The 26876-nt window shown below is 47.9% G+C and overlaps 1 protein-coding gene across 4 annotated transcripts in view; it reads left to right on the forward strand.

Moving 5' to 3' along the window:
- Window positions 1-26876, forward strand: part of TBL1XR1 (TBL1X/Y related 1) — a 176887-nt gene that overhangs the window by 120759 nt on the left and 29252 nt on the right. For all 4 annotated transcript variants that reach the window (XM_083613366.1, XM_083613369.1, XM_083613368.1 and 1 more), the window contains exon 3: window positions 18740-18842. In XM_083613366.1, coding sequence (XP_083469492.1) covers window positions 18785-18842 — 58 coding nt within the window. In that variant the 5' untranslated portion in view covers window positions 18740-18784. The remainder of the gene's footprint in view (window positions 1-18739; window positions 18843-26876) is intronic.

Here is a 26876-nt window from a genome sequence, read left to right on the forward strand (position 1 = left end):
GTGGAGTTTGGAACTGGCATGTTTCATGCCAACTTAATTTAAGTTGGCGTAATGTACGTTGGCTTTGGATTGCTCCCTAAATATTGGCATCATTGAGGGCGCATGAAGGCAGCTGAAATAACTCTGTAATGTAAATCAGCAGGCAAATGCCTTTGCAAAGAATGCTGAAAAGAATAAGTAGAGGGAAGGAATTATTCATTGTTGGTTTTTGCGTCCCCCAAAATGTTGGCGGTGGGAAGTAATTTGTTTCTGGATCTGCCCTAACTCCTATTACAACTTCACAAGGAATTTGCACTCCAGAACTGTGCTTAATATTCCAGAGGCGTACTCCACAACAAGATAGTTGCACATAAAGCATATCTCTTTATAACTTTTAACGCTAACTGCACAGCCTTATGGGAGTCCACTGATTGAATATAGAGCAGTATCTTATTGACCTCTGGCTCAGATAAACCATTTAAATAAATACCTTAATATAAAGTCATTAAAAAGATATTTTTAGCTCGGCAGCCTTTAGCCATTAAAGAAACTTGAATGCGGATTGTATTTACTGTGTTTTCCTTATTTCAAAGGGCACAAGAAAAGACAGGGCCAAATGGCAATGTATGCCTTTTCATGGAAAAATATGTTATTTGCGTGCTATAAGGAATTGCATTGTTTTCAGAATCACTGGTGGGCAGGTGCTGGGTGAAGCAGTAATTGGGGAAAACACAAGTGGCATCTAAAAATTTGGAACTGGAAGTTAGAAATGTCAAATGTTTCTTAAAGTTGGTGCAGGACCGACTTGAAATGTGGTGTTGATTGTAAACAGTTAAAATCGTAATGATTGGAATAACACTTGTAGTTTAATGGTGAGTTTTGGATATAATAGAGATGTAAAAGACTTGGATCATCGTAAAAGATGCAGAAGGAAATGATTAATAATAGGACCCACCAAGGGGAGGAGGGAAGTCCAGGAGATTCTTTAGAATCTTGTTTTTATGATGTATGTTGGATATGTGATTGTGTTGTTTTTTTTTAATGTGGTGTTGATGCTAGGGCTGGGCGATGTCAGCTTTTCAACATCGCAGTGCATTGCGAGCCAAACACTGTGGTTTGGCAATACGGTGGTACCTTGGGATAAGTACTTAATTCGATCCGGAGGTCTGTTCTTAACCTGAAACTGTACTTAACCTGAAGCACCACTTTAGCTAATGGGGCCTCCCGCTGCCACTGCGCTGCCGGAGCACAATTTCTGTTCTCATCCTGAAGCAAAGTTCTTAACCTGAAGCACTATTTTTGGGTTAGCGGAGTCTGTGACCTGAAGCGGATGTAACCTGAAGCGTATGTAACCTGAGGTACCACTGTATACAGTCATACCTCGGGATGAATAGGCTTCAGGTTGAGCATTTTCGGGTTGCGCTCTGCAGCGACCCGGAAGTAACGGAACGTGTTACTTCCAGGTTTCGCTGCTTGCACAGACACTCAAAATGACGTCACACACATGTGTGGAAGCGGTGAGACATGCAGACGTGTGTTATGTTCGCTTCAGGATGTGAACGGGGCTCCAGAACAGATCCCGTTCTCATCCTGAGGTACCACTGTACCACGATTTTGAAAAAAACAAGCTGCGAAGGACCTGGTGAAACCTGCCCCAGCTCTCACTTCGGGAACTGAGGCGGCTTCACCCAGGCAATCATGGACTGGGACAACGCAGCTTGTTTGCGCAGCTCAGCTGGGGATCAGGAAGGTTCCCTCTCCCCAGCTGAGACAGCCCCAGCGCTCATGCCACTCACGGGCAAGCGGGCAGCGCATAGGGTCTCCTTTAACAGCTCGCTGCGGGGAGCGCCAACTGCGCTCGCTCTCAGCTGAGCAGTTTCACGGAGCGCCACCGGCTCACGGGAGCCAGCGCTGGACTGGGGGCTCCTTTAACTGTTCGTTTGAGGTAAGGGCAGCTGCACACTCCTCAGTTGAGCAGTTTATAGATGCAGAGGGAGGAACAAGCTGTATCGGCGGCTGTTTCTCCCTCTGCATCATATGAGGGCAGAGTTCAGTGGTGGTTTCCCTCAGCGATATATCTGCCACTGAAACCGCCACTTCTCCTGAGTCCCTCCACTAGCAGCGGCGCTGGAGGAAAGAACTCTAGCAGACACCGCTAGCAGAGGGACTCGGGAGCGGTGGTGCTTACACCAGCGATATACTAGTGAGTGAAGCCACCATTGCGGTCTGCTCCTCCTACCAGTCCCGGGCGATACAGTCGTACCTTGGTTGTCAAACACAATCCGTTCCGGAAGTTCGTTTGACTTCCGAAAACGTTCGACCACCAGGGCACGGCTTCCAGTTGGCTGCAGGAAGCTCCAATCAGAAGTCACGGCAGTTGTGTTGGATGTTTGGGTTCCAAAGAAACTTCACAAACCAGAACGCTCACTTCCGGGTTTGCGGCATTCGGGAGCCAAACGTTTTTGAGTCTGAAGCGTATGTAACCTGAAGCGTATGTAACCTGAGGTACCACTGTATATCGATATATCGCCCAGGCCTATTTGATGCCGAGGAGTTGGATATGTTTTTCATTCTGTGCTATAGACACCTTATAGGAGCACATGAATGCTTGGTGGTTGATTTTTTTTTCCTTTCCCCCCTAAATCTTAACACAGAAATCCATTTAAATTACTACTGGATTACTAATACTAAACAATAGCACACTGATAGTTCCAGTTGTCAGCTCCAGGTCTCCCCGCTTGCCCTCTCTGTGGAACCCTTCACATTTCACCTCAATTTTGGCATGCTCAGAATTTATGCATTCTCATTTCAATATCGTTCATAGTGGGAGGGGCTGTGATTTAATGGTATAAGCAGGTGCATGGCCTGCATAAGGTCATGGGCTCAATCCTTGGCATTTCTAGTTGGCAAAATAAAAAATAGAAGAAATGGTGGGGAGTCAGTTGGTAGATAGTGTGGAAGAACTCAGCTTATGACGTGTGTGTGAGAGAGAGACCAAATTAATCCTCCTGATGTATATTGTGCTGTAGGAGGCTTAGTTTGATCAGAATCGAGTACACACTTCCAAACACACACCAAATACACCAAATACAATACTTCTGGGAAATGAGCCAGAGGGCCATGAAAATTTGTGTCCCGGGCCTTTTTGACTTGGCTACCCATGTACTATCCGAAACCAGATGTGAAATATATAGGCGTTATTTTCGTCTCTTCTACCTCACTGTCCTGAAAACTGTAAATTGTAAGTGGCTGAAATTTCGGGACCCTTTTATTACTATGCTGGTGACAATGTCCTAGAATGGGCTACATTGCAAATAAACTACCTGTACGCAGTTTGCGTAAATTGGATAGCACCTTTTTAGTGGTACAGTCAAACCTCGGTTCCCCTCCATTTTGGAACGTTTTGGCTCCCAAACACTGGAAACCCAGAAGTAAATGTTCCGGTTTTCAAATGTTTTTCGGAACTTGAACAGTCTTCCGGAATGGTTAACGTTTGAAAACCGAGGTTCCACTGTACCAATATGATAAATACTATTGCACAAAAGCACCTTCTTTTGCATATCTTTTCCAGGGAGCTTACACCCCCCCTTTACAGACAAGAGGCTAGTGTTTTAATAACCCGACATCTCATTCCCTTTTGCTTTTCCTTGGTCACCAGAATTTTATTCTCTCGCAAAACGTCAGCAGGCTGCTACGAAAAAAGATTCCAATCCAGTTCTGAACTGGAAGGTGGTTAAGTTTTCCGTCTAGATAACATGGACACAGAAATCTCCTATTTCAGTTGTATTTCCCTTGTTCCTGAGGTTGGGGGTGGTGGGTAGAGCCTCGTCCAGTAGCCAAAATAATGCTTTGCTCCAGGCATATTTGAAAAGTAGACCTTATCTGCATTTTCACCTGTTACGCTAGAAATTCAAGAGTGATGTGACCTGCTTATGGGAACATTGTGCCCAGCATTGCAGGCCAGCCAGCGAGGATGTGGTTATCATTTTTAGCATTTGCTTTCCCTTAAACTAAGCTCTCCCCCCCTCCCAGCTCTTGCAAAAATAAACAAGCAAAAACAAAACAAAACCAAAAACCACCCTGTCATTTTCTTTCTTTAGAAAATTCCAAACTGGCTGTGTCATATCACTTGCTTCCTCCGTTCAGATTGGGCCAGAGAGCTGGAGCTGGCTGCCTTAAATTAGGTCACAGAAGCTTAAGAGTATGATCAGAGCTGTATGTGGGCGCATGCAAACACACACACACACTATGATCAGAGCTGTATGTGGGCGCATGCAAACACACACACACACACACACCTTGCAGCAAAATATATTCACTTCAGCGTACGAAAATAAGTCCATTTGCTTGCTTTGCACAATTTCTCACATGCTTTCTGGGTTCAGGTTTTCAAGACATGGTGTGTATTTTCTGGCAAGGCACCCGGTGCAGAGTATATATATTGGGAATAATGCAGGCTTGTAGGGGAAAGGGACAGTGGAGTGCCTATAGGATTGCAGCTTTAGCTCACTGACCTTCCAAATAAGCACCCATAGGGCTGCGCAGACAGTTTCACAGCTCAAGCTAAACAGGGATAAGAGAATGCCTGGGGTAAAACAACAGCAGCATGCTGCTGCTAGGAGTAAAAAAATAATGGGTTGGGGGGGGGGCGACAAACAAAAGTGGAAGCGAGAGAACTGGGCTGGCCGGAACAGAGATTTTTAAAAATGGCACCTTATTGATTTGAATATCAAACTATTAGAGCAAATGACGTTAAACTCATGCTTCGTTTGCCTGCCCAAAATGAGAATGAAGGTGTCAGGGGTTCAGGAGCAGAGGGAACGGATGGCGAGGAATCGGAAGGAGAGGTTAGCGATGATAGCCGTCCGAGATCTCTAAGTCTGTCCAGCGAATCGGAGGATTCACAGAAAGGGGCTCCCGTGGGCAGAGCTGGGGGGTTACCAAGAGGGGCACCCCAGGAAGAAGGGACCAGAGGGGATTCAGAGAGCAGCAGCTGGAAATCCGGACCAGCTACTCCACCAGAGAGCAGCAGGGGGGAGGAGTTCCAGGCACCAGCGACAGGCAGCTCTCCGGCAGCAGCCACGCCTGCGTCAGAGAGCGAGGAAACGGTAGAGAGGAGGGTCGGAGACAGCGCGCGCGCGCCAAGTTCAAATGTACCAGAGGGAGGCGCAATGAGCAGCCCGGAAAGGGAGCCAGGTCCTAAAGCCCGCCGAAGGGAGGGGGAGGAATCCGAAGGGTCCGCATCCGAGGCATCCAGGAAGGAAGGAACCCCGGGGGGTGGTAGGACCCAGAGGCGAAAGGAGAGACGCAAAAGGTGGAGCAAGGCTAGGGTCTTGAACTGGTGTACAGGAGGCGGAGATTCAGATGGGACTTCGCCGATCTAGGGAATAGACGTAGAGACGCACGCTAAGATGTGGAAATGGAAACTATACTTCAATAAAGACTTTATTCCGTTCTACCGGCTAGCGTTGGTCCTTTGTGAGCCGGGACCTAGAGGCAGTCTCTGACAGTAAGTCCCATCCCACGAAGTTTTCATCAGTTCTCTTTGACTCAAGCGGCGTGTGGGGAGCGAAGCAGGGAGGAAAGAGGACTGGTGCCTTTGGAGCTCACAAAAGTCAAGCGACATGTCTACTGAAGAGCAAATTGCTTCCCTGCGAGAAGCGGTAACGCAGCTCAGCGCAGAGATAATCGCCTCCAGGAAAAGAGAGGATGAAGCGGCTGCTGCATGCCGAGATCTCCAAGCCAGGTTGGAAGTGCTTACTAAGCAGGCACAAACGGGTTCCAGATCCGAGGGAATCGGGTTGGGAAGGACTGGAGGTAGCATTGTATCTCACTTTGATGGGAATTTGCAGCAGTACCCCAATTTCCGAGCAGACGTGCAGTTTGCGCTGAAACTGCTGGAGAAAGAGTTTAGAGATGAGCAAGAAAAAGTGGGGTTTATCTTGTCTCATTTGCATGGAGACGCGAAAGCATGTCTGCGCAATCTGTGGAGAGATATGGACCCAGCGCTCCAGAGTTCAGCTGCATTCATTAAAGCGATGGATTCTTGCTTTCTATCGAAAATAGACATTGACATTGCCCGTAAGGACATATTTGAGCTGAGACAAGGGAAAGCCAGCGTGAGGCAGTATCACTCCCGCTTTTTTGCATTGGTCAATGCCTTGGGGTGGGACAAGGATTCCCCCCCCGTTAGAGATCTTTATTGGGAAGGATTGAACCCCCAAATCAAGGATGAGATAGCGCGGGGGGAGAGACCCAAAAGCACCCAGGAAGTGGTGGACAGATCGCTTGCAGTGGGGGTGAGGCTGGAGGACCGCCCTTGGGACAGAGGAGAAGGGCGTTGGGGACGCACACCAGCCAGAGTGCCCTCCCTCTTGCTCAGGGATGTCGCGCGTGCGCAATCAACGCCTCCGCAAGCAAGGGGGGAGGAGCCAATGGAGATCGGCGGTGCTAGAGCTCAATCAGCCACCAGAGCCTTAACACCGGGAGCAGTCAAAACAAAGCAGCCTAGAGGGAACAGGAAGTGTTACATCTGTGACAGTTCGAAGCACATGGCGAAAGAGTGTCCCCAGAGGCTCCACAAGCACACTGCAGCTTCTATGACAGTAATGGGAGCAACTCAGCAAAGTGAACCACGGCAGGGAAACGGAAGCACTGGGGGCCAGCCAGGCGAGTCAGTGAAGAAGTCCCCAGAGATTTTGAAGCCCACGGATCCCCTCCCGCCCAAACCAGTGGTGCAGCTCACCGCATCGCTCCAGCTGCCCAGTGGTCTCACTTTAGAAGTGCCGATTACGATTGACTCTGGCAGTAATGCGGACTTTATCGCACTGGAATTCCTTCAACAACACAACATAGCGCTACTGCCAGCCACACTGCCCCTGAACGTGGTCACAGTGGATGGCAGGGAACTGCTAGGGGGGCAGGTGGTGCAGCAGACACCACCTATGGTGATGCAAATTGGGAATCACCGAGAAGTCATCAGCTTCAACGTCACCCAATTGTCGGACACGCCCATAGTGTTGGGCATGAGTTGGCTGGATAGGCACAGTCCGGCATTAGCGTGGTACCAGCGGCAATTGACCTTCTGCTCTTCCTACTGCGCAGCGCACTGCATCCAGACCTGCCAGGAAGGAGAGGGGCGAGAGGATGCACCGCAGCTACACCTAGGCATGGTGCAAGCGGTGCCCAACAAGTACAAGGAGTTTTTGGAGGTCTTCTGCGAGAAGGAGGCGGACAAACTGCCCCCCCACAGACCCTATGACTGCAAGATTGATCTCCTGCCGGGGGCAACGCTGCCAACAGGGAAACTGTATTCCATGTCTGAGGACGAACTGCAGGAACTTAGGGAGTTCATAGACCACAATTTGAAGCGCGGGTTCATTCGGGAGTCGAAAGCTGTAGGGGGCAGCCCAGTATTCTTTGTGAAGAAGCGAGACACGCCCCAGAAGAGGCTTGTAGTTGACTTTCGAATTTTGAACTCGAAAACCAAGCCCTCGTCCTTCCCCATGCCCAAAATAGACGACCTGCTCGCGACGGTTAGGAAAGGACGCGTTTTCACCAAGTTGGATCTGCGAGGCGCGTACAACCTGATTCGTGTGCGGGAGGGCGACGAGTGGAAGACGGCCATGTTCACACCACTGGGCACCTACGAATACAGAGTTATGCCCTTCGGATTACAAAATGGCTCTCACTGTTTTCAAGCCTTTATGCATCACGTGTTGGCGGGACTCCTTTACAAGAAATGCGTATGCTTCCTGGACGACATCCTGATATTTTCTGAGTCGCGAGAAGCGCACGAGATGGATGTCAGGGAAGTTCTGCGGAGACTAAAGGAGCACAGGCTGTACGCCAAGCTGGAGAAGTGCCAGTTCGACGTGACGGAGGTGGATTTCCTGGGCTATAAACTGTCGGACAAGGGGCTCGCCATGGACAGCGCCAAGGTTCGCTCAGTATTGGACTGGAAAAGCCCGCGCAATAGGAAGGAAGTCCAGCGGTTTGTCGGCTTTGCCAACTTTTATCGCAAGTTCATCAAGGGGTTCGCTATGCAAACGGCGGCCATCACCGACACGCTCAGCTCCAAGAAGAAGAAGTTTATCTGGACGGAGGAAGCGGAGCAGTCCTTTCAGAAACTCAAGCGTCTCTTCGCTTCCGAGGAGCAGCTGCTGCATGTGAATCCCAGCAGACCGATGAGGGTAGAGACGGACGCCTCAGACAGAGCCGTGGGAGCTGTACTGTTGCAACAAGACCAGCAGGGGGACTGGAGGCCGTGCGCCTTCTACTCAAGGAAGCTCAGCAAGTCGGAGCAGAATTACACCATCTGGGACAGGGAGTTGCTAGCCATCCATGCAGCGTTCAAAGCGTGGCGGCACTTCCTTATCGGAGCCAGACACACAGTGCAGGTCCGCACGGACCACAAGAATCTAGAGTACTGGCGCACGGCGAGGTTCCTGAATCAGAGGCACATTAGATGGGCAGAGTTCTTCGCGGACTTCGACTTCAAGATAGAGTACATCCCGGGTGACAACAACATCATGGCGGATGCCTTGTCCAGAAAGCCGCAATACCTCGAGGAGGAGGCACCGTCGGCAGCCAAGCACATTTTCGCACCGGAAGCGTGGGCTTGCGCCTCGGCGACCGTGGATCTGGACGCCGTACGTCGAGCGTTGCAGGAGGACCCCTTCGCGCTAGCCAAGATGGAGGAGGTGCACAAGGGCACGGTGAAGGACGACGAGTTCCAGATCAGAGACGGTTTGCTCATCCGCAAGGGAGCACTCTACGTGCCGGGGAATGACCTCCGCGCAAGGGTGCTGCAGCAGCTACACGACGCCCCCACTGCCGGGCACTTTGGCAGAGAAAAGACTGTAGAACTAGTGACCAGAGACTTTTGGTGGCCCAAGATGCGGGGGGAAGTAGCGGATTACGTCTCGAGATGCGACACTTGCCAAAGGGCCAAGTCAGTGCACAAACCGCCGGCGGGATTGCTGGAACCGTTGCAGACGCCGTCTGAGCCGTGGGAACGGGTGGCCCTGGACTTTGTCACGGATCTGCCCAGTTCGAGGGGAAAGACGGCAGTGCTTGTGGTGGTGGACATGTTTACCAAGATGGCACACTTCATTCCGTGTGCGAAGGTGGCCACGGCAGAACAGACCGCCAAACTGTTCATAGACCACGTGTTTAAGGTCCACGGTCTGCCACGATCTATTCTATCCGACCGGGGGCGGCAGTTCATCTCGAACTTCTGGCAAAAGTTGATGGGCATCCTGAACGTCAAGATCAATCTAGCGTCGGCGAGACACCCGCAGACCAACGGACAAGCGGAGAGGGTCAACGCCATCATGCAGCAGTACCTGAGATGCTACGCCAATCAGCAGCCTAACACGTGGGTGGACTACCTGCCCCTCGCAGAGTTCGCTTACAACAATACGAAGCACGTGTCGACGGGGGTGACGCCGTTCTTCGCCAACAACGGGAGGCATCCCAGAACCTTCCCAGGTTTAGAGAGAGTGGGGGAGGGGGAGCCGCAGGCAGCGGAAGAATTAGCGTCAGAGTTGCAGGAAGTCCACGAACAGCTTAGGAGGCAGTTGGAACTGGCCAAGCACGCATACAAACTGCAGGCTGACAGACACAGGAGAGTAGGGGAAGACATACAGGTGGGAGACTGGGTTTGGTTAGCAGCGCAAGCAGTGCCGACCAGATCGTTGGCCAAGAAGAAGCTAGGGCATAAGCAGCTAGGGCCTTACCAAGTCCAGGCACAGGTCAATCCAGTGGCCTTCCGGTTAGCGCTTCCGGAGGGTTCCAGAATGCATCCGGTCTTCCATAGATCGGTGCTCACGCCCTACAAAGCACCGCATAGATTTCACGAGCCAGGCACAGCACCAGATCCGCCCAGAGGAGAACCCAGGGAAGGGGGGTCGCCAAGAGGGGAGCGCATCAACGAAGCCACAGAGATTTTAGACTCGAGATGGGGGGAAGAGGGAGTAGAATACCTTCTTGCCAGAGAGGATACCCCGGCCAGCGCCAACAGTTGGGTGCCGGGCTATGCCTTGGACGAGCCTCTTCTCAAGGAAGAGTTCCATGCCATTTTCCCACACAGGCCCATGCCAGCCGAGTATTTCGATGACTGGCTCTTCACACCCACACTTTCAGGCAGCACGTTCCAGGGGTTCGACTCGGACGAGGAGACGGCACCACACATACGCTCTCCGGAAGGTTCACCCTCGGGTTCTGCCTCAGACCGCTCCTATTGGTGGGATAATCAACCAGAGGAGCAGTGGCGCAGGAAGTGGCTGGGGGGTCCCTGGCAGGCATCACCCTCAGAGGGGAACGGGGGAGAGATGGACATGGACGTGTTGGGGGAGGACGTGGGATTTGAACACGAAGGCAGGGAGATGGAAGCAGAGGAGATCGACGTCGACGAGCGCACGGAGGACGAGCCAGACCTGCCCGATGTGATGTACGACACGAGGGAAGAACTGTATCCGGCACTCACCCCTGCCACGACGGAGCACCCAGAACCCACACCGGAAGGAGGGGAGGGGGGAAGGGGGGGCTTCGAGGGGGGGATGGATGTCAGGGGTTCAGGAGCAGAGGGAACGGATGGCGAGGAATCGGAAGGAGAGGTTAGCGATGATAGCCGTCCGAGATCTCTAAGTCTGTCCAGCGAATCGGAGGATTCACAGAAAGGGGCTCCCGTGGGCAGAGCTGGGGGGTTACCAAGAGGGGCACCCCAGGAAGAAGGGACCAGAGGGGATTCAGAGAGCAGCAGCTGGAAATCCGGACCAGCTACTCCACCAGAGAGCAGCAGGGGGGAGGAGTTCCAGGCACCAGCGACAGGCAGCTCTCCGGCAGCAGCCACGCCTGCGTCAGAGAGCGAGGAAACGGTAGAGAGGAGGGTCGGAGACAGCGCGCGCGCGCCAAGTTCAAATGTACCAGAGGGAGGCGCAATGAGCAGCCCGGAAAGGGAGCCAGGTCCTAAAGCCCGCCGAAGGGAGGGGGAGGAATCCGAAGGGTCCGCATCCGAGGCATCCAGGAAGGAAGGAACCCCGGGGGGTGGTAGGACCCAGAGGCGAAAGGAGAGACGCAAAAGGTGGAGCAAGGCTAGGGTCTTGAACTGGTGTACAGGAGGCGGAGATTCAGATGGGACTTCGCCGATCTAGGGAATAGACGTAGAGACGCACGCTAAGATGTGGAAATGGAAACTATACTTCAATAAAGACTTTATTCCGTTCTACCGGCTAGCGTTGGTCCTTTGTGAGCCGGGACCTAGAGGCAGTCTCTGACAGAAGGTGAATCATGCCCAATTATAAAAGACCTTGGAGCATGCATTCATTTTTTTTACATTTCTTTGCCTTTGTGAGTGCCTAAATAACAACGGCTAACATTCACATGTGCATTACTTTCTGGAAGGTGTAGTAGTAGTAGTAATAATAATAATAATAATAATAATAATAATAATAATAATAATAATTTATTTATACCCCACCCCTCCGACTGGGTTTCCCCAGCCACTCTGGGTGGCTTCCAACAAAATATTAAAATACAATAGTCCTTCAGATATTAAAAGCTTCCCTAAACAGGGCTGCCTTGAGATGTCTTCTGGTAGTTGTTTTTTCCTTTGACATTTGGTGGGAGGGTGTTTCGCAGGGAGGGCGCCACTACCGAGAAGGCCCTCTGCCTAGTTCCCTGTAACTTCGCTTCTCGCAGTGAGGGAACCGCCAGAAGGCCCTTGGCGCTGGACCTCAGTGTCTGGGCAGAACGATGGGGGTGGAGACGTTCCTTCAGGTATATTGAACCGAAGGCTTTCTGTTTAATTTGTTGAAAAGGCATTGGCTAAGGCAGAGATGGGGAACCGATGGCCACCAGGAAGTTGATGGACAGCAAGTCCCATCATCCCTGACTGTTGACCATGTTGGTGGGGGCTGATGGGTTTTGGAGTCCAGGCACATCTGGAGGGACATAGATTCCCCGAGATCCTAGAATGAGAAGCTAGAAGAAATGGTAACGACCGAGGCAGTCCAGCTCAACCAAGACTGAGCTACAGCTTTTGCTTTAGATTGTTCCTAATCTACGGAATTTGTGAAAACACGTCTTGGTTAAAAAGGCATTCCCGGACAGAGTTTTAAGTATCGCGGTGCACCAGGGCTATAAATACCTTCTCCTTAGAAATCAAAAGTGCAAGCTTTCCGCTAGCAGCTTCTCTCAAAGCTTAGAAAAGCACCTCGCAAAGCTCATTTGTTCCACACCCACGAAATATTTGAAAGCCCGAATGCAACACTTCGGAGGAGTCGATCAATAACATCTAGCAGGAGGCAATATTTAAGAACTTGGGAGGAAGTGGGGGGGGGGTTTGATGTCAGTCCTAATTCAAATTGATACCTAATAAATACATCCCGATAAAAGATGTAATGCATTTAAAATGTATGAACCACCTATTCATTATACAAATTTGCTTCCTTAATGACTTTTAGATGGATGATTCCACCCAGCTTCATTTCTCCTTTGAGTTACGCTAGGGCAGTTTATTGAAACTTAAGGGGAGGCTCATTGGAAGTTACCCTTCTGCATAAACTTGGCGTAATTTATAATAATGCTCCGTGGATAAATCAGAAAAAGGCCTTGATCCTGTCACCGAATAAATTGCTGTTGAAACGTCCGTGGTGTGATGGGAGCGTGCATGGGAAATTTGGCCATGGGCTGTAGCTGAAGAGGTAGATGAGTGCCAGATTAGCCATTTCCAGCTGGCTTTGGCTCACCTTTCTAGCAGTCCCTGATTCCCCACCCTCTCTTATTTTTTTTGGGGGGGGGATTATTAATTAATTAATTAAATCTGTATACTGCCCTTCATCCAAAGATCTCAAGGCAGTTCACAGCAGAAAAAATACAAAATGAGAATACGAAATGCATACACTCATACCTTGGGTTACAGATGCTTCAGGTTGCGTTTTTTCGGGTTACGGACCGCCAAAACCCGGAAGTAACGGAATGGGTTACTTCCCTGTTTCAGTGGCCGTGCATGCACAGAAGTGCTAAATCACGCTTTGCGCATGCGCACAAGCGCCGAATCACAACCCGCGCGTGCGCAGATGCGCTGCTGCGGGTTGCAAACGTGCATCCCACACGGATCACGTTCGCAACCCAAGCGTCCACTGTAATAAAAGCATAACAATAACACACACACCCTCCCACAAGCACCTCAAAAAGCCAGTGTTAATCAGCCGAATGCCACGTTGAAGAGAAACATTTTTGCCTGCCACCTAAAGATACGTAATGAAGGCACCTCTCTGGGGAGAGCATTCCACAAACAGGGAGCCACTGTGGAAAAGGCCCGTTCTTTTGCTGCCACCCTCCGGACCTCTCGAGGAGGAGGCACACGAAGAAGGGCCTCAGATGATGATCGCAGGGTCCAGGTTGCTTCATATGATCAGAGGCGATCCTTGGGATATTGCAGTCCTGAGGCATTTAAGGCTTTATAGGTCAAAACCAGAACTTTGAATTGGAACTGAAAGCTAATTGGCAGCCAGCGGGCAAGGATTGTTGTAGCCTGCTCATTGAACAGGGTGGTCGCTGAATTCTGTACCACCTGCAGTTTCTGAGCCATCTTCAAAGGCAGCACCATATATAATGCATTGCAGAAATCTAACCTAAAGGCAAAGCAGTTTGGAAGAGGTCAGGCAGGCACACAGAAGAATTTATTTTTGAACCCAGAAGACCAGCACCTGTCTCAGTTTTCCTTCCTTCCTTCCTTCCTTCCTTCCTTCCTTCCTTCCTTCCTTCCTTCCTTCCTTCCTTCCTTCTTTATCGCAAAGGGATAAAATAAGCCTAAAGGCGCAGCTTGCATCACTTAGAAGGCTTCAGCATGCGTTTTGAACTTGGGCCTCCCACAATTAAATCTGAATACTCCTCCCCTTGAGAAAACATGCACACATTGAGTAACATACTACACAATGTCATAATGACATCTGTACTTGCAGCTTTAAAATAGACCCTATTTCCCATGGCAATGGGGGGAAGATTCTCCACCACTAACCCCTTGCACATTTTTGCTCTGAGCGGATCATTTTTTTGAAAGGAAAAAAGCTGACGACTCTCACAAAATCCAGCTCTGCCATGTGTCGCAAAAGACTTCCCGGCCATAACTTTCTCATCCTTAAGATGTGAAGAAGGTCATTGTCAACACTCAATGCAGTTCACAGTCGCTGTGATGCATTATGTCAGCATTTTGGGGGGTTACATTCCTCTGTTGGGTATTAGATATTTATAATTTGGCCATAAAAGCTACGCAGGACTTGAAACTTGGCACCAGGGATGGAAATCTGAAGTAACTGTTTATCATTCTGGAGCAATTTGGCTCGCCCAGCTAGAGCTGCTGCTGTGTGGCCCTCACCCATCGACAGCCAGGATGGGCGTATAAGCAATAGACTTGGACCAGTCCCCACTCAGCCGCATGATGCTTAGTGGATGATTTACTGGTCAATCACTATCTCGCAGCCTAAATTCCACCCATACCCCAGGTTGTTATGAAGGGGAAATCGGGGAACGAAACGTGTAGAAACACTCTTCGTGATTGGGTTGTTCCTTGCTGTAATTCCAATGCAACGCTGTATTGTATTGAATATAAGAAGTGCAGTTGGCCAGTCGTCATACAGGATCTGGTCCCAAAAAATTGAGCATCGCCCAGCCAAGTCCTAGCTTCCCTTTCTGCCAGGGGTCAGGAACCTGTGGCCCTTCAGATGATATCGTATTCCAATAATCCCCAACCCCTTGGCTGTGCTGACTGGGGCTGATGGGACCTGGAGTCCAATAACATCTGGAGGGCCACAGGTTCACCCTGACGTCAACAGAACCTGAGTTGTACCAACTACGTGGGGCTACCTTTGAAGGTGACTCGGAAACTACAACTAATCCAGAATGCGGCAGCTAGACTGGTGACTGGGGGCGGCTGCCGAGACCATATAACACCGGTCTTGAAAGACCTACATTGGCTCCCAGTACGTTTCCAAGCACAATTCAAAGTGTTGGTGCTGACCTTTAAAGCCCTAAACTGCCTCGGTTCAGTATACCTGAAGGAGCGTCTCCACCCCCATCATTCTGCCCGGATGCTGAGGTCCAGCGCCGAGGGCCTTCTGGCGGTTCCCTCATTGCGAGAAGCAAAGCTACAGGGAACCAGGCAGAGGGCCTTCTCGGTAGTGGCGCCCGCCCTGTGGAACTCCCTTCCAGCAGATGTCAAAGCGATAAACAACTACCTGACATTCAGAAGACATCTTAAGGCAGCCCTGTTCAGGGAAGTTTTTAACGTGTGATATTTTACTGTATTTTTGGTTTTTATGGAAGCCGCCCAGAGTGGCTGGGGAGGCCCAGCCAGATGGGCGGGGTATAAATAATAAATTATTACTATTATTATTATTATTATTATTATTATTATTATTATTATTATTATAACAAAATCTTGAAGGGTGGGGAGAGAGGAGCGTTTCCAGTCAAAGTTAGGCCCTACAGCCATTAAGTACAAGCAGATGGTAAAATCGGTGCCCCGTTAATTAGGAGAAGAGGGGTTCTTTGCTGTAGCTCAGCCTCCACCAACATGGCTTCCTGCAGATGTTTTGGATGGCAGTTCCCATCAGCATGTGCATGCTGAGGCTAATGGAGGGTAAACAAAGGCTGGAGAGGCCTGAGAAGGGTGCATTTTCCAAACAGATAATCTTTTCTTTCCTCATCATCCAAACCACAGCTCACTTCACTTCTGCACCTCTGGGAAATTCACTGTCTAATAAGCTATGACCCGCAACTTCCTGAGAACATTGTCAAAATTACATCGTGTTACTTTTGCTTTCCTTTCTAAGAGATGGGCTGTATCACGATGGCTTTTAATGGAACGGGAGTTGCAATAATTTGCCACAGATGCTTTTCAGTTTGTGCAGGTCAAGTTTTAGGGTTTGTTAATGCAGGCCCAGAATGAATTAAGGGCCAAACCCCCAAAAGGGGGGAAATATCTACTGAATGTGCTTAGAACCTCTCTGCAGGCAAGAACCAAGGCTTATCGGGCTAACCAACTATGAGAGGAACTCCTTTTCAGACCTTATCACACTAAGATCACCGAAAAAAATCATTTCCGGGCCCAGTTCGAAATGCTGGTTTGGACCCAGGACCACAACAGGGGAGATTTATGTTTTGTTCTTATTTTCATTACGTAGTTTGTGGTTTTTTATATATTTTAATTTTATGTTGTGAACCGCCCTGAGATCTATGGATGTAGGGCAGTACACAAATTCAGTAGGTACTAGTAGTACAGTGGTACCTCGGGTTAAGAATTTAATCCGTTCTGGAGGTCCATTCTTAACCAGAAACTGTTCTTAACCTGAGGTACCACTTTAGCTAATGGGGCCTCCCGCTTCTGCCGCGCGGTTTCTGTTCTCACCCTGAAGCAAAGTTCTTAACCTGAGGTACTATTTCTGGGTTAGCAGAGTCTGTAACCTCAAGCATCTGTAACCCAAAGCGTCTGTAACCCGAGGTACCACTGTAGTAGTAATAGTAGTAATATTGCAACTATAGCCTGCAGGCAGCTATATTTTTTTTCCATTTTATGAAACTGGGCTCCAGGTCATGTGAAGAGCGTACATTGCCGCAAAAGTCCAGAATGTGGGGATTGTGTGAGGGTGGGGGACGCTGACAAAGGAGCAGAGCTTAAGAGTGATTGCATTGATGTAATCTTTTCTCATTTGAAAATTGCACATCATGTGTACACACCAAAGCCCCTATTATAGTAGTTTGATGGGCTTTAACTTGTGTGTGTCCTTCATCCTATTGACCTCCGCGTGTTGCTGCTTAGAATATTTGCGGCCCCTTAAAACCGGCAAGTGTATGTTGTCTACTCGTGAGTAAATTTGGCCAGCCCATGTGTTTTTGTACTTTGAAGATTGGGAGAGAATGTGTTCATTGCAATAGCCACCCAGGCACCGTGGAAAATATTATAGAAAAAGTTAGTATCTCTTTTAAGAGAGAATGGCTTTTTCCATAGCACCCACCCAAAAGAGAAGGCCTGGCCTCTGAAGAGAGATGTAAAATATACTTTGAGCTGCTTCTCTTGTTCTTTGGGAAGACCGGAGTCCCAGCCGCTTGCAACAGCGTAGAGAAAAACATCTCTCTAAAGTTGCACCGCAGGCTGGAGGGTGTGCTGGGGAGAGGACCTTGTGCTAAGCGGTTGGGTTTATATCTAAACTTATCGCTTCCCTTATTTAAAAGACAAAAGGATCACCTTGGAGAGAAGGTGAAATATTTATTTTGGAAGCCCACTGAAACATTCTAAATCTGCACACATAGATTAGGCAGGTATAAGCAGTTTGCACTGTGATGTCCTCCTTGGGAAAATTGCCCATTCATTTCACAGCCTTCCCTTTTTTTAAATCCTCCATTCACCATTAATTATTTTCATTTTTTATGTTACACTGCCACCTTTTGTCCATTGGATAGGAAACCTCTCGTCAGCTTGGATGCCTGCCAGGTTTTTATTATTATTATTATTATTCTCCCCTGTTTTCCTTGATCGGTATTGGAAGAGAACATTTTGATCCAACCGTTGCAATATATACAGGTGAACGATAATGCCATTTTAAAAAAATATTGTGACAACAGCCTGAGTGGCAAATCACTCAAATTCTAGTAATGTGCAGTGCAAGTGAAAATATCCTTGATGCTCCCCAAATATTGTCCTTTACCCGTGTGGTGTAGAAACTGCTTCCATGGGCCTTAGGTAAAGGTAAAGGTACCCCTGACCATTAGGTCCAGTCTCGGACGACTCTAGGGTTGCGGCGCTCATCTCGCTCTATAGGCCAAGGGAGCCGGCGTTTGTCCACAGACAGCTTCTGGGTCATGTGGCCAGCATGACTAAGCCACTTCTGGCGAACCAGACCAGCGCACGGAAACGCCATTTACCTTCCCGCCGGAGCGGTACCTATTTATCTACTTGCACTGGTGTGCTTTCGAATTGCTAGGTTGGCAGGAGCAGGGACCGAGCAACGGGAGCTCACCCCGTTGTGGGGATTCGAACCGCCGACCTTCTGATCGGCAAGCCCTATGCTCTGTGGTTTAGACCACAGTGCCACCCGTGCCCATGGGCCTTACCTCGAACATTTATACTTGTAGTATCTGGATAGAGGAATCAGACGGGGAGCGTAGATGGCATAATTTTTCCATGTATAGATGCTGCCCTGGCTTTTCCCCATCTGCTGCCTTGCCTTACCCAGAAGACATTGGTTACAGTTACACCTTTAAGTCGCTTTTGCAATGGCAGGCTCTGCATTTATTTCTTTATTTAGAACCTTTATAAACCGCTTGTTCGGACAAAAAATTCTCCAAGCGCTGTACAAGTCGATAATGATATATATAAAGATGACTGAAGTCCGCAGGCGCATTTTAAAAACGCATAAAATCATCATTAAAAACAAAGGGATAAATCAATATAACATTTGAAGGAAATATAACTAATCCATGTGTCTGGATAGGCTTCCTGGGAGGGAAACATTTTCAGCTGGTGTCTAAAAGAATAGGTGGCTGCCTAATTTCAAGAGGCAGGGAGTTCTACAGTACAGGTGCTGCCACACTAAAGGAGGGACTTCTTGGAAAGGCAGAATGAACATTGTGTGGCGCCTGTAAAAGGGCAAGTTAATGTGCCATTAAGTTATTATTTATGTATATGTTTTTTAGAGACAAAGAGGAGTAATGTTCACCTTCAGATTCTTAACCTGCTGTGTTTTGCTTTGTCCAGGGTTATATCCTTCGTTGTGACCTCATGGTTTAAGCGGGCATAAAGATGAGTATAAGCAGTGATGAGGTTAACTTCCTCGTATATAGATACTTGCAAGAGTCCGGTGAGTATTTGGCTAATAATTCTTTGAGGGATCCGTTTTGGGGGCAGCATTTAACAAATATTCAGACATCCTTCAGGATCTGTATGCATAGTGGCTGAAAGACTAGAGTATGTCTTACCCAAACTCGCATCTGCTTTCAAATTTCTGGCATGGGAAGGATGACAATGGCCTACTTTAACATAACAGGATTATTACAAGTCCATATTATCCCAATTTTTGCCAACTTATGCCTTAAGATCTGCAAGGGAAGCTCTGCCGGTGGTCTTGTCGACGACGGCTATTTATTTGGCAAGGGTGTAGAGCAGAGCCTTCTCTGCAGTGACACCCTGGTTGTAGAATTAACTCTTGGGGGAGATACAAATGTCAGCTGGAGACATTTTTTGTTCCTCCAGGCCAGTGCTTCTCAAACCTGGATCTCCAGCTTTTTTGGGGACTACAGTTCCCATCACCCCTGATCACTGGTCCTGCCAGCTAGGGATGATGGGAATTGTAGTTCGAAAGCACCTGGTGACCCAAGTTTGGGAAACACTGCTCTAGGCAACGGAGGTGTTGTGTTTCCTGTTGAATGACTTGCTGATATATGTCTAGCGATGGTTTTGGGATACGTTTTAATACTTTTAATGTTTTATGGTGAAACATTGCATTTCATTTTAGATGTTGCAGGCAACCCTTTGAGTTGAAGGATGCTTTAAATATATAATAAATATCTATAGGTAAAGCATTTTTTGCTAATCTGAACTGCTATATGGATGCTAATTATTGTTCCTCCTAGAGCTGAACTTCCAGTTTTTCTTTTCTCCCTGCTTTGTGTACAGTGGTACCTTGGTTTACAACCATAATCCGTTCTGGAGGCCCATTTGTAAACCACAACAGGTTGTAACCCAAGGCGCGCTTTCGCCAATGGAGCCTTCAAAAAAAAAATTGTTTGTAATCCAAAAAATGGGTTGTAATCCCAAAAAAGATTGCAAACCGGGACATGCACTTCCGGGTTTGACATGTTTGTAATCCAAAATGTATGCAAACCAAGACGTATGCATACCAAGGTACCACTGTACTTGTTGAAAAGCACCAGTGCTTTTCAGTGAGTTTTTGACTACCCCTCGGAATTTAGTACATTGGCTTAATACAAAATGCTCAAGAAGATTATTATTCCAAAGCAGCTGTGAGATGCATTGACCAGTTTCAAGAGAAATAATTTCCGGGGCAGAGGCCTTTTTGGTGGTAGCCCCTGCTCTTTGGAATAAGCTTCCCAAAGAGTCCTGCCTGGTACCTTCGCCAACTTCATTCTGCCAGGAGTGAAGGTGTATTTGTTTTCAAAGGCGTTCTTGATTGTTATTTTTTTACCTCCAATTTTTCGGTTATGGAGTTTGCTAATTGTTTTTTGTCTGCGGGATGAATTTTGTACTCTGAAAAGCTGGATTCTGTAACCTGTCAATTCTGCCTAGTCTGGCTCAAAAAATGTTCTCAGCTTTAATGCAAAAGCAGCATATGGTACCCCAAGTGGAAATTGTCGTCACGGATGGTTTTTCTTATGGAAGTATATTACCGGGAGAGGAGTAATATGGGATAAAGCTACACAGAAAGGAGATTGCTCACCTGGATTGTAGCACACAGAACGCCAGTTCTTTCTGACTAGGATCATGTTTTATACATCAAAATAGACTTTTAAAAAAGCATGCACTGGAAGTTTTGTTAAGACTTATCTAAAAAAAAAGTGTGGAAAAATATGCATGCTCAGGTGTTGATTCTTTTCCAATTTTCAAACAAAACTTCAACTTATTTTGGCCCAGTGTGCATCTTGAATTGCATGTTGTATGTAAAATTAAAACTTTCTGTGTACTCTTTCACACGGTGTTGGATTCAGAAGATACTGAGTTTTATTATAGAAAATAATGAAAAACCACATGGAACACTATAAAAGGTGGGGTATGGGGAATACTCCTTGGGGAAGGGGTTCTTTGTACCTGATAAGAGCTCACCTTCCTGAGCATTTTGGTGAATTGTCTGCTATTTTTGCAAAAAACGTTTGAGGTTAAACTATAGATTGACTAGACTAATGTGAATCAGACAAACTGAGCACTTTTAATGGAGAGACCTAGAGCTTCAGTGGGGACTTCAGTCTTAAAACAAGCGGTTGGGAAGTTTATTCGGCCACTTTTAGCATTGCTAGGGGACGCAGGTGGTGCTGTGGGTTAAACCAAAGAGCCTAGAACTTGCCGATCAGAAGGTCGGCGGTTCGAAACCCCGTGACAGGATGAGCTCCCGTTTCTCGGCCCCAGCTCCTGCCAACCTAGCAGTTCGAAAGCACGTCAAAGTAAAAGTAGATAAATAGGGACCGCTCCGGCGGGAAGGTAAACAGCGTTTCCGTGCGCTGCTCTGGTTCACCAGAAGTGGCTTAGTCATGCTGGCCACATGACCCAGAAGCTGTCTATGGACAAACACCGGCTCCCTCGGCCTATAGAGCGAGATGAGCGCGCAACCCCAGAGTTGGTCACGACTGGACCTAATGGTCAGGGGTCCCTTTACCTTTACCTTTTAGAATTGCTGAGATATCGCTAGCATGGCTCACATGTTGTCGGAACCATCTCCACATCAAAATCAGCAAAATCAGAGTAGAACATTCCCTTTTAATTTTTATTTTCTTTTTAAACTGAGATGTGGTCGACCCAGCTCATTTCTGGCGTGAGAGTGGTATGTAAGCGTGATAATAATTCTGTGGGTTTTGCCGCAGTTACATAGATTCCTAGTGGTTCAAGGCTCTTCATTCTACTGTATTACGTTTTTATATGTGTTGGAATCCACCCAGAGTGGCTGGGGCAGGCCAGCCAAATGGGTGGGGTATAAATAATAAAAGTATTTTTATTACTATTATTGGAAGTGACCTGTAGTTAATCCAAATTAAAACAAAAGAAATCCAAAAGGCCACGAGGCAACCCCCCACCCACCCATTTCCCCCCTCCTGGCAATCAAAGGACAACAGATTTGCTGCCAGGGTATCCTCTTTGCGGAGAGAGGCAAGGGGCCACCACAGAGGATGTCCTGTTTCTGGTAACCCACACACCTCTCATTTGCTTTGCCTACAGAAAGTCCCAGGTTTAATTCCTGAAAACTGCTGGTAGGGCTGAGAGAGACCGCTGCCTGAAGCCCTGGAGAGCTGCTTCTAGTCAGTGTAGACAAAACTGAGCCAGATGGAGTAATGGGCTGACTCCTGAGTTTCTCCTTCAGTAGCAGCAGAACAAGGGAATAGTAATAGTAATAATTTATTACTTATACTCCGCCCATCTGGCTGGGTTTCCTCAGCCACTCTGGGTGGCTTCCAACAGAATATTAAAAACATGATAAAACATCAAACATTAAAAACTTCCCTAAACAGGGTTGCCTTCAGATGTCTTCTAAAAGTCAGATAGTTGTTTATTTCCCTGACATCTGATGGGAGGGTGGTCCACAGGGTGGGTGCCACCACCAAGAAGGCCCTCTGCCTGGTTCTCTGTAACCGCACTTCTTGCAGTGAGGGAACCACCAGAAGGCCCTTGGAGCTGGACCTCAGTGTCCGGGCAGAACGATGGGGATGGGGATGCTCTTTCAGGTATACTGGGCCGAGGCCTCCAAGGAAGGTCTTAATGGACAGGCAGGTTCATGTCTGTCCCACTCTTTTCCGGATCCAAAAGGACCTGCATGTTGGTGATCGCACGTCCGTTGAACACACCTAAAATGGTTGCTACTTGTACTGGGGTTTTCAGCTCGAGACGCTGTCCCCACAGGCTGTGAGCTGGAGATCACATCTCCTGGTCCAACTTGAGGTACCAGCCCCTCAGAGTCCTAACAGAGACTCTGGTGACTTCTAAGCTCTCACTTCGTGTGGATGAATTGCTCAGTGGGATGCAATGTTTATCTTCGAAAAATCCCACTCTTCAGTTTTTCCTGCAGTAGCGGTAGCATTCTGCTTAATTCAGCCCAAACTGGAAAATGTATTCATTCCCTCTATTGTTTGCACGTTAGCCCAAAGCGGGAGTAAATTAAGTTCCCAAAAAAAGCTCGCTCCAAAGCCCTCCTCGTCTGATTGGACCGCCTTCAAGAGAGGGTTGCCTTCACGGGGGAAGTGTTTGGAAAGGGAAGCGGTTTTTTCAGAGAGCTGCGACCCTGGCTCTGCAACCATGAAAATCCTGCGTGGGGTGTCTCCATGATAAATCACAGCAGTGCCAGCTCAACAGTGGCTCATTAGTGCTAGCGAGTGCGGCGTCCAGGAATGAGATGAATACACACATTATTTCCAGGGATGGCAGAAAGCCGGCGCCTGGCAGCTGAACTCAGTGGTGTGCGATTTTTAAAGCCTAGCTACCCACAGAACCTTTAGTAATGTTTAGGTCCTGCTTATAATACCTGTTTTAGTTACTCAGAGCGTGCCAAGGCAACTGAAAGCAGTGTACCTTTGGCAGACAATCTGCACCCCTTCTCTCCTTTACACTGTCCTGCCTTGCTCCCTTGTAGTCTTGTTTAATTTTGAGAAAGTTGTCTTTTTGATGAGCCTTAACAAGTCGTTCCTTTCAGGCCCAGATTTTTTAAAAACAAAAACAACCATGATCCGTAAAATTGATGCTCGCTGCATTGACGATAATTATTGTAATTGTTAAGAGCGGAATTCTGTTTAATTATTATTTGCTGCTGTTTTGAGAGTTAATTTTATCATGTACTGTTCCATTCTATTAGATCATTGAATATTATTTTATTTGATATAAGTCAATCCATTTTAAGCGGGACACGGGTGGCGCTGTGGGTTAAATCACAGAGCCTAGGACTTGCCGATCAGAAGGTCGGTGGTTTGAATCCCTGCGATGGGGTGAGCTTCCGTTGCTCGGTCCCTGCTCCTGCCAACCTAGCAGTTCGAAAGCACGTCAAAGTGCAAGTAGATAAATAGGTGCCACTCCAGCGGGAAGGTAAACAGCGTTTCCGTGCGCTCCTCTGGTTCGTCAGAAGCGGCTTAGTCATGCTGGTCACATGACCCGGAAACTGTATGCCGGCTCCCTCGGCCAGTAAAGCGAGATGAGTGCTGCAACCCCAGAGTCGGTCACAACTGGACCTAATGGTCAGGGGTCCCTTTACCTTTACCTTTAATCCATTTAAAAGTTACATTTTATTGTGGCTTTTTGTGTTGGGATCAGATTATTGTAAGGTGTTTTTCTTTTCTTGTATATTTTGTAAACCTCCTTGTGTAGAATAATAAACAAAGGCGGTACACAAATTCAAAGTGAAATGATAAGTTTCACATACAAATGCTATAGGCTTGTCTGCCCATTGTCTTACTTGGGGGACTGACCTAGATATGTCCATGGTACTCACGTGCACCAAATTTTGGAATTTTGGAAGTTCTGAGCTTCAGAATGCTGGCGTTTTGTAGCACCTACATATGAAAATGTGCAAGGAAATTTACATTTTCCACATTGATTTTTTTTAGGAAGTTCTTGGTGGGACAGACCATTGGACCTAACAGAACTAGCTTGATGATGTCGGGTTTCCCCACACTCATGCTCATACTCCTGAACCCCAGCTCACTGTCTTTTCTGGGTTCTTTTGTTTATTCCCTCCCAAATTTTATTCATTAAAATACATATAAATTGCTTTTTCCCAATTGTTCAAAGTGTTTCAACCCGTAACTGTAAAACAACAGCAACAAACGAAACGAAAGCTCTGGGGCAGCTCAACCAGTAGAGCATGAGGGTTGGTGCGTTCAAGCCCCACGTTGTGTAAAATATTCCAGCATTGCGGGGGGCGGGGGTGGACTAGATGATGCTAATGGTCCCTTGCAGCTCTACAATTCTATGAAAAGTTGCAGCAACAACATCTCTTGGAGCGAAAGAAGAGCCTGCTGGACCCAGAAGCCCATCTGGTCCTCAGTCCTGTTCTTGCAGTGGCCAACCAGATGCTTACGGGAAGCTTGAAAACTGGACATCAGCAACTGATGTGTAGAGTCATACTGCTTCCAGCAATGGAGTAGAACATAACCGCAGTGACCACTAACCAAGGGCAGTCCTGTCCTCCACGAATTTCATTCTCTGTGCACAATTTTATTTTTTCCATTTTGCCTGTGCAGAATCTCCCAGTGTTTGGCTTCATCGGAACACATTGAAAGGAGAGCAGGAGGAAAACTTCTCTCTTATCCACTTTAATAATCCAAGGTGTGCAGCCCAGGAGTCATTCTGGACTCACAGCTGTCCATGGAGGCGCAGGTCAATTCGGTGTCCAGGGCAGCTGTTTATCAGCTCCACCTGGTACGCAGGCTGAGACCCTCCCTGCCCGCAGACTGTCTTGCCAGAGTGGTGCATGCTCTAGTTATCTCTCGCTTGAACTACTGCAATACGCTCTATGTGGGGCCACCTTTGAAGGTGACCCAGAAACTACAACTAATCCAGAATGCGGGAGCTATACTGGTGACTTGGAGCTGCTGCCTGGACCATATAACACCGGTCTTGAAAGATCTACATTAGTCCCAGTACGTTTCTGAGCACAATTCAAAGTGTTGGTGCTGACCTTTAAAGCCTTAAACGGCCTCAGTCCAGTATTCCTGAAGGAGCGTCTCCACCTCCATCGTTCTGCCCAGACACTGAGGTCCAACTCCGAGGGCCTTGTGGCAGTTCCCTCACTGCCAGAAGCCAAGTTACAGGGAACCAGGCAGAGGACCTTCTCAGTAGTGGCCTCCGCCCTGTAGAATGCCCTCCCACCAGATGTCAAAGAGAAAAATAACTACCAAACTTTTAGAAGACATCTGAAGGCAGCCCTGTTTAGGGAAGCTTGTAATGTTTAATAGGTTATTGTATTTTAGTGTTTTGTTGGAAGCCGCCCAGAGTGGCTGGGGAAACCCAGCCAGATGGGCGGGGTATAAATAATAAATTTATTATTATCATTATTATTATCATCAAACCGAAGGACTTTTATCGAAAGCCACCCATGGCAGGGCAGGTAAGGGGGAGGGGGAACAGTCTTGAACCCCTATGAAAAGAAGGCCACTGAGTGGCTGCCCTGGCGTCGTCTGGAGCGTCTATAGCTTTGAAACAGCCAATGGGCCAGACAGGGCTGGCAGCCTGTGCAAAGCCGTAACATTCAAATTTAGCCTTCACACACAAAATCCAGATCGTATGACCAATGAACCAGATTTTTGTGCAGGGAAATCATTGTTTGCATATAGCCCAGATCTGATTGTTCTTATAGCCTCACATGAACATCCAAAGCAGGGCAGGTGAGCCTCAGCACTCGTATTAACTATCTGATCGGACCAATATCAAAACCGATAACACCTAGCAAAATGGAATGTCTAGTTGCCATTTGGAGGCCAAGATGGCTCGAAAGTTGTAGTTTCCAGAACGACTTTGTGGCTCCTGAAATTTGTTCAGATGGTGATGAAGAAGATGATTACAATTTGTGTACTGCCCTTCATCTGTAGATCTTGTGCAGATAAAATACAATGGATAGAAATCTACAGGATGTGTTGTTAGTGTGTGAAAACAGGCAAGATCCAAGCATCCCCCTCCCCCAGGCTCCATCTTGGCACCCAGGCGTCTTCACTCGGTTGCTAGTGGCCGATAGCCAGGTGGAAAATGTGCCTGGCAATTCCAAACGCTGGTCCAAGATGGAAAGCAGGTTTTGGCCTAGCAAATTGTATTTTTTTCTCCCCCTTCCCCTCAACAGAGTAAACTTGCTGCCTGGGGGAACACTTTTCCTATTTGCATAGCCCCGCCCTTTAATTTGCGTAGCCCCATTCTGCCTCCTGGGTCTTTATCTTGTTATCGTTACTGCTGCAATACCTGTGAAATCACTCTCTCTCTGTTCTCCGGTATCTGTGCAAAATTTTGGATCCCAATGGCTATAAAGCAACTGTTTATAACGTCCCAAAAGGGGAGCTTTCTGAGGTTCTAATTACCTACGAGTGGAAAACCGTGACAGCTTAAGATGAATCACTTCCTCACAATGGATTTACCTTTTCAGGGCAAGCAAATAAATAACACTGTTAGCATCCAGTAATCCTAATTTTCCTATTTGCAA

This window comes from Podarcis filfolensis (assembly GCF_964270895.1).
Source record: "Podarcis filfolensis genome assembly, chromosome: 5".
NCBI lineage: Eukaryota > Metazoa > Chordata > Lepidosauria > Squamata > Lacertidae > Podarcis > Podarcis filfolensis.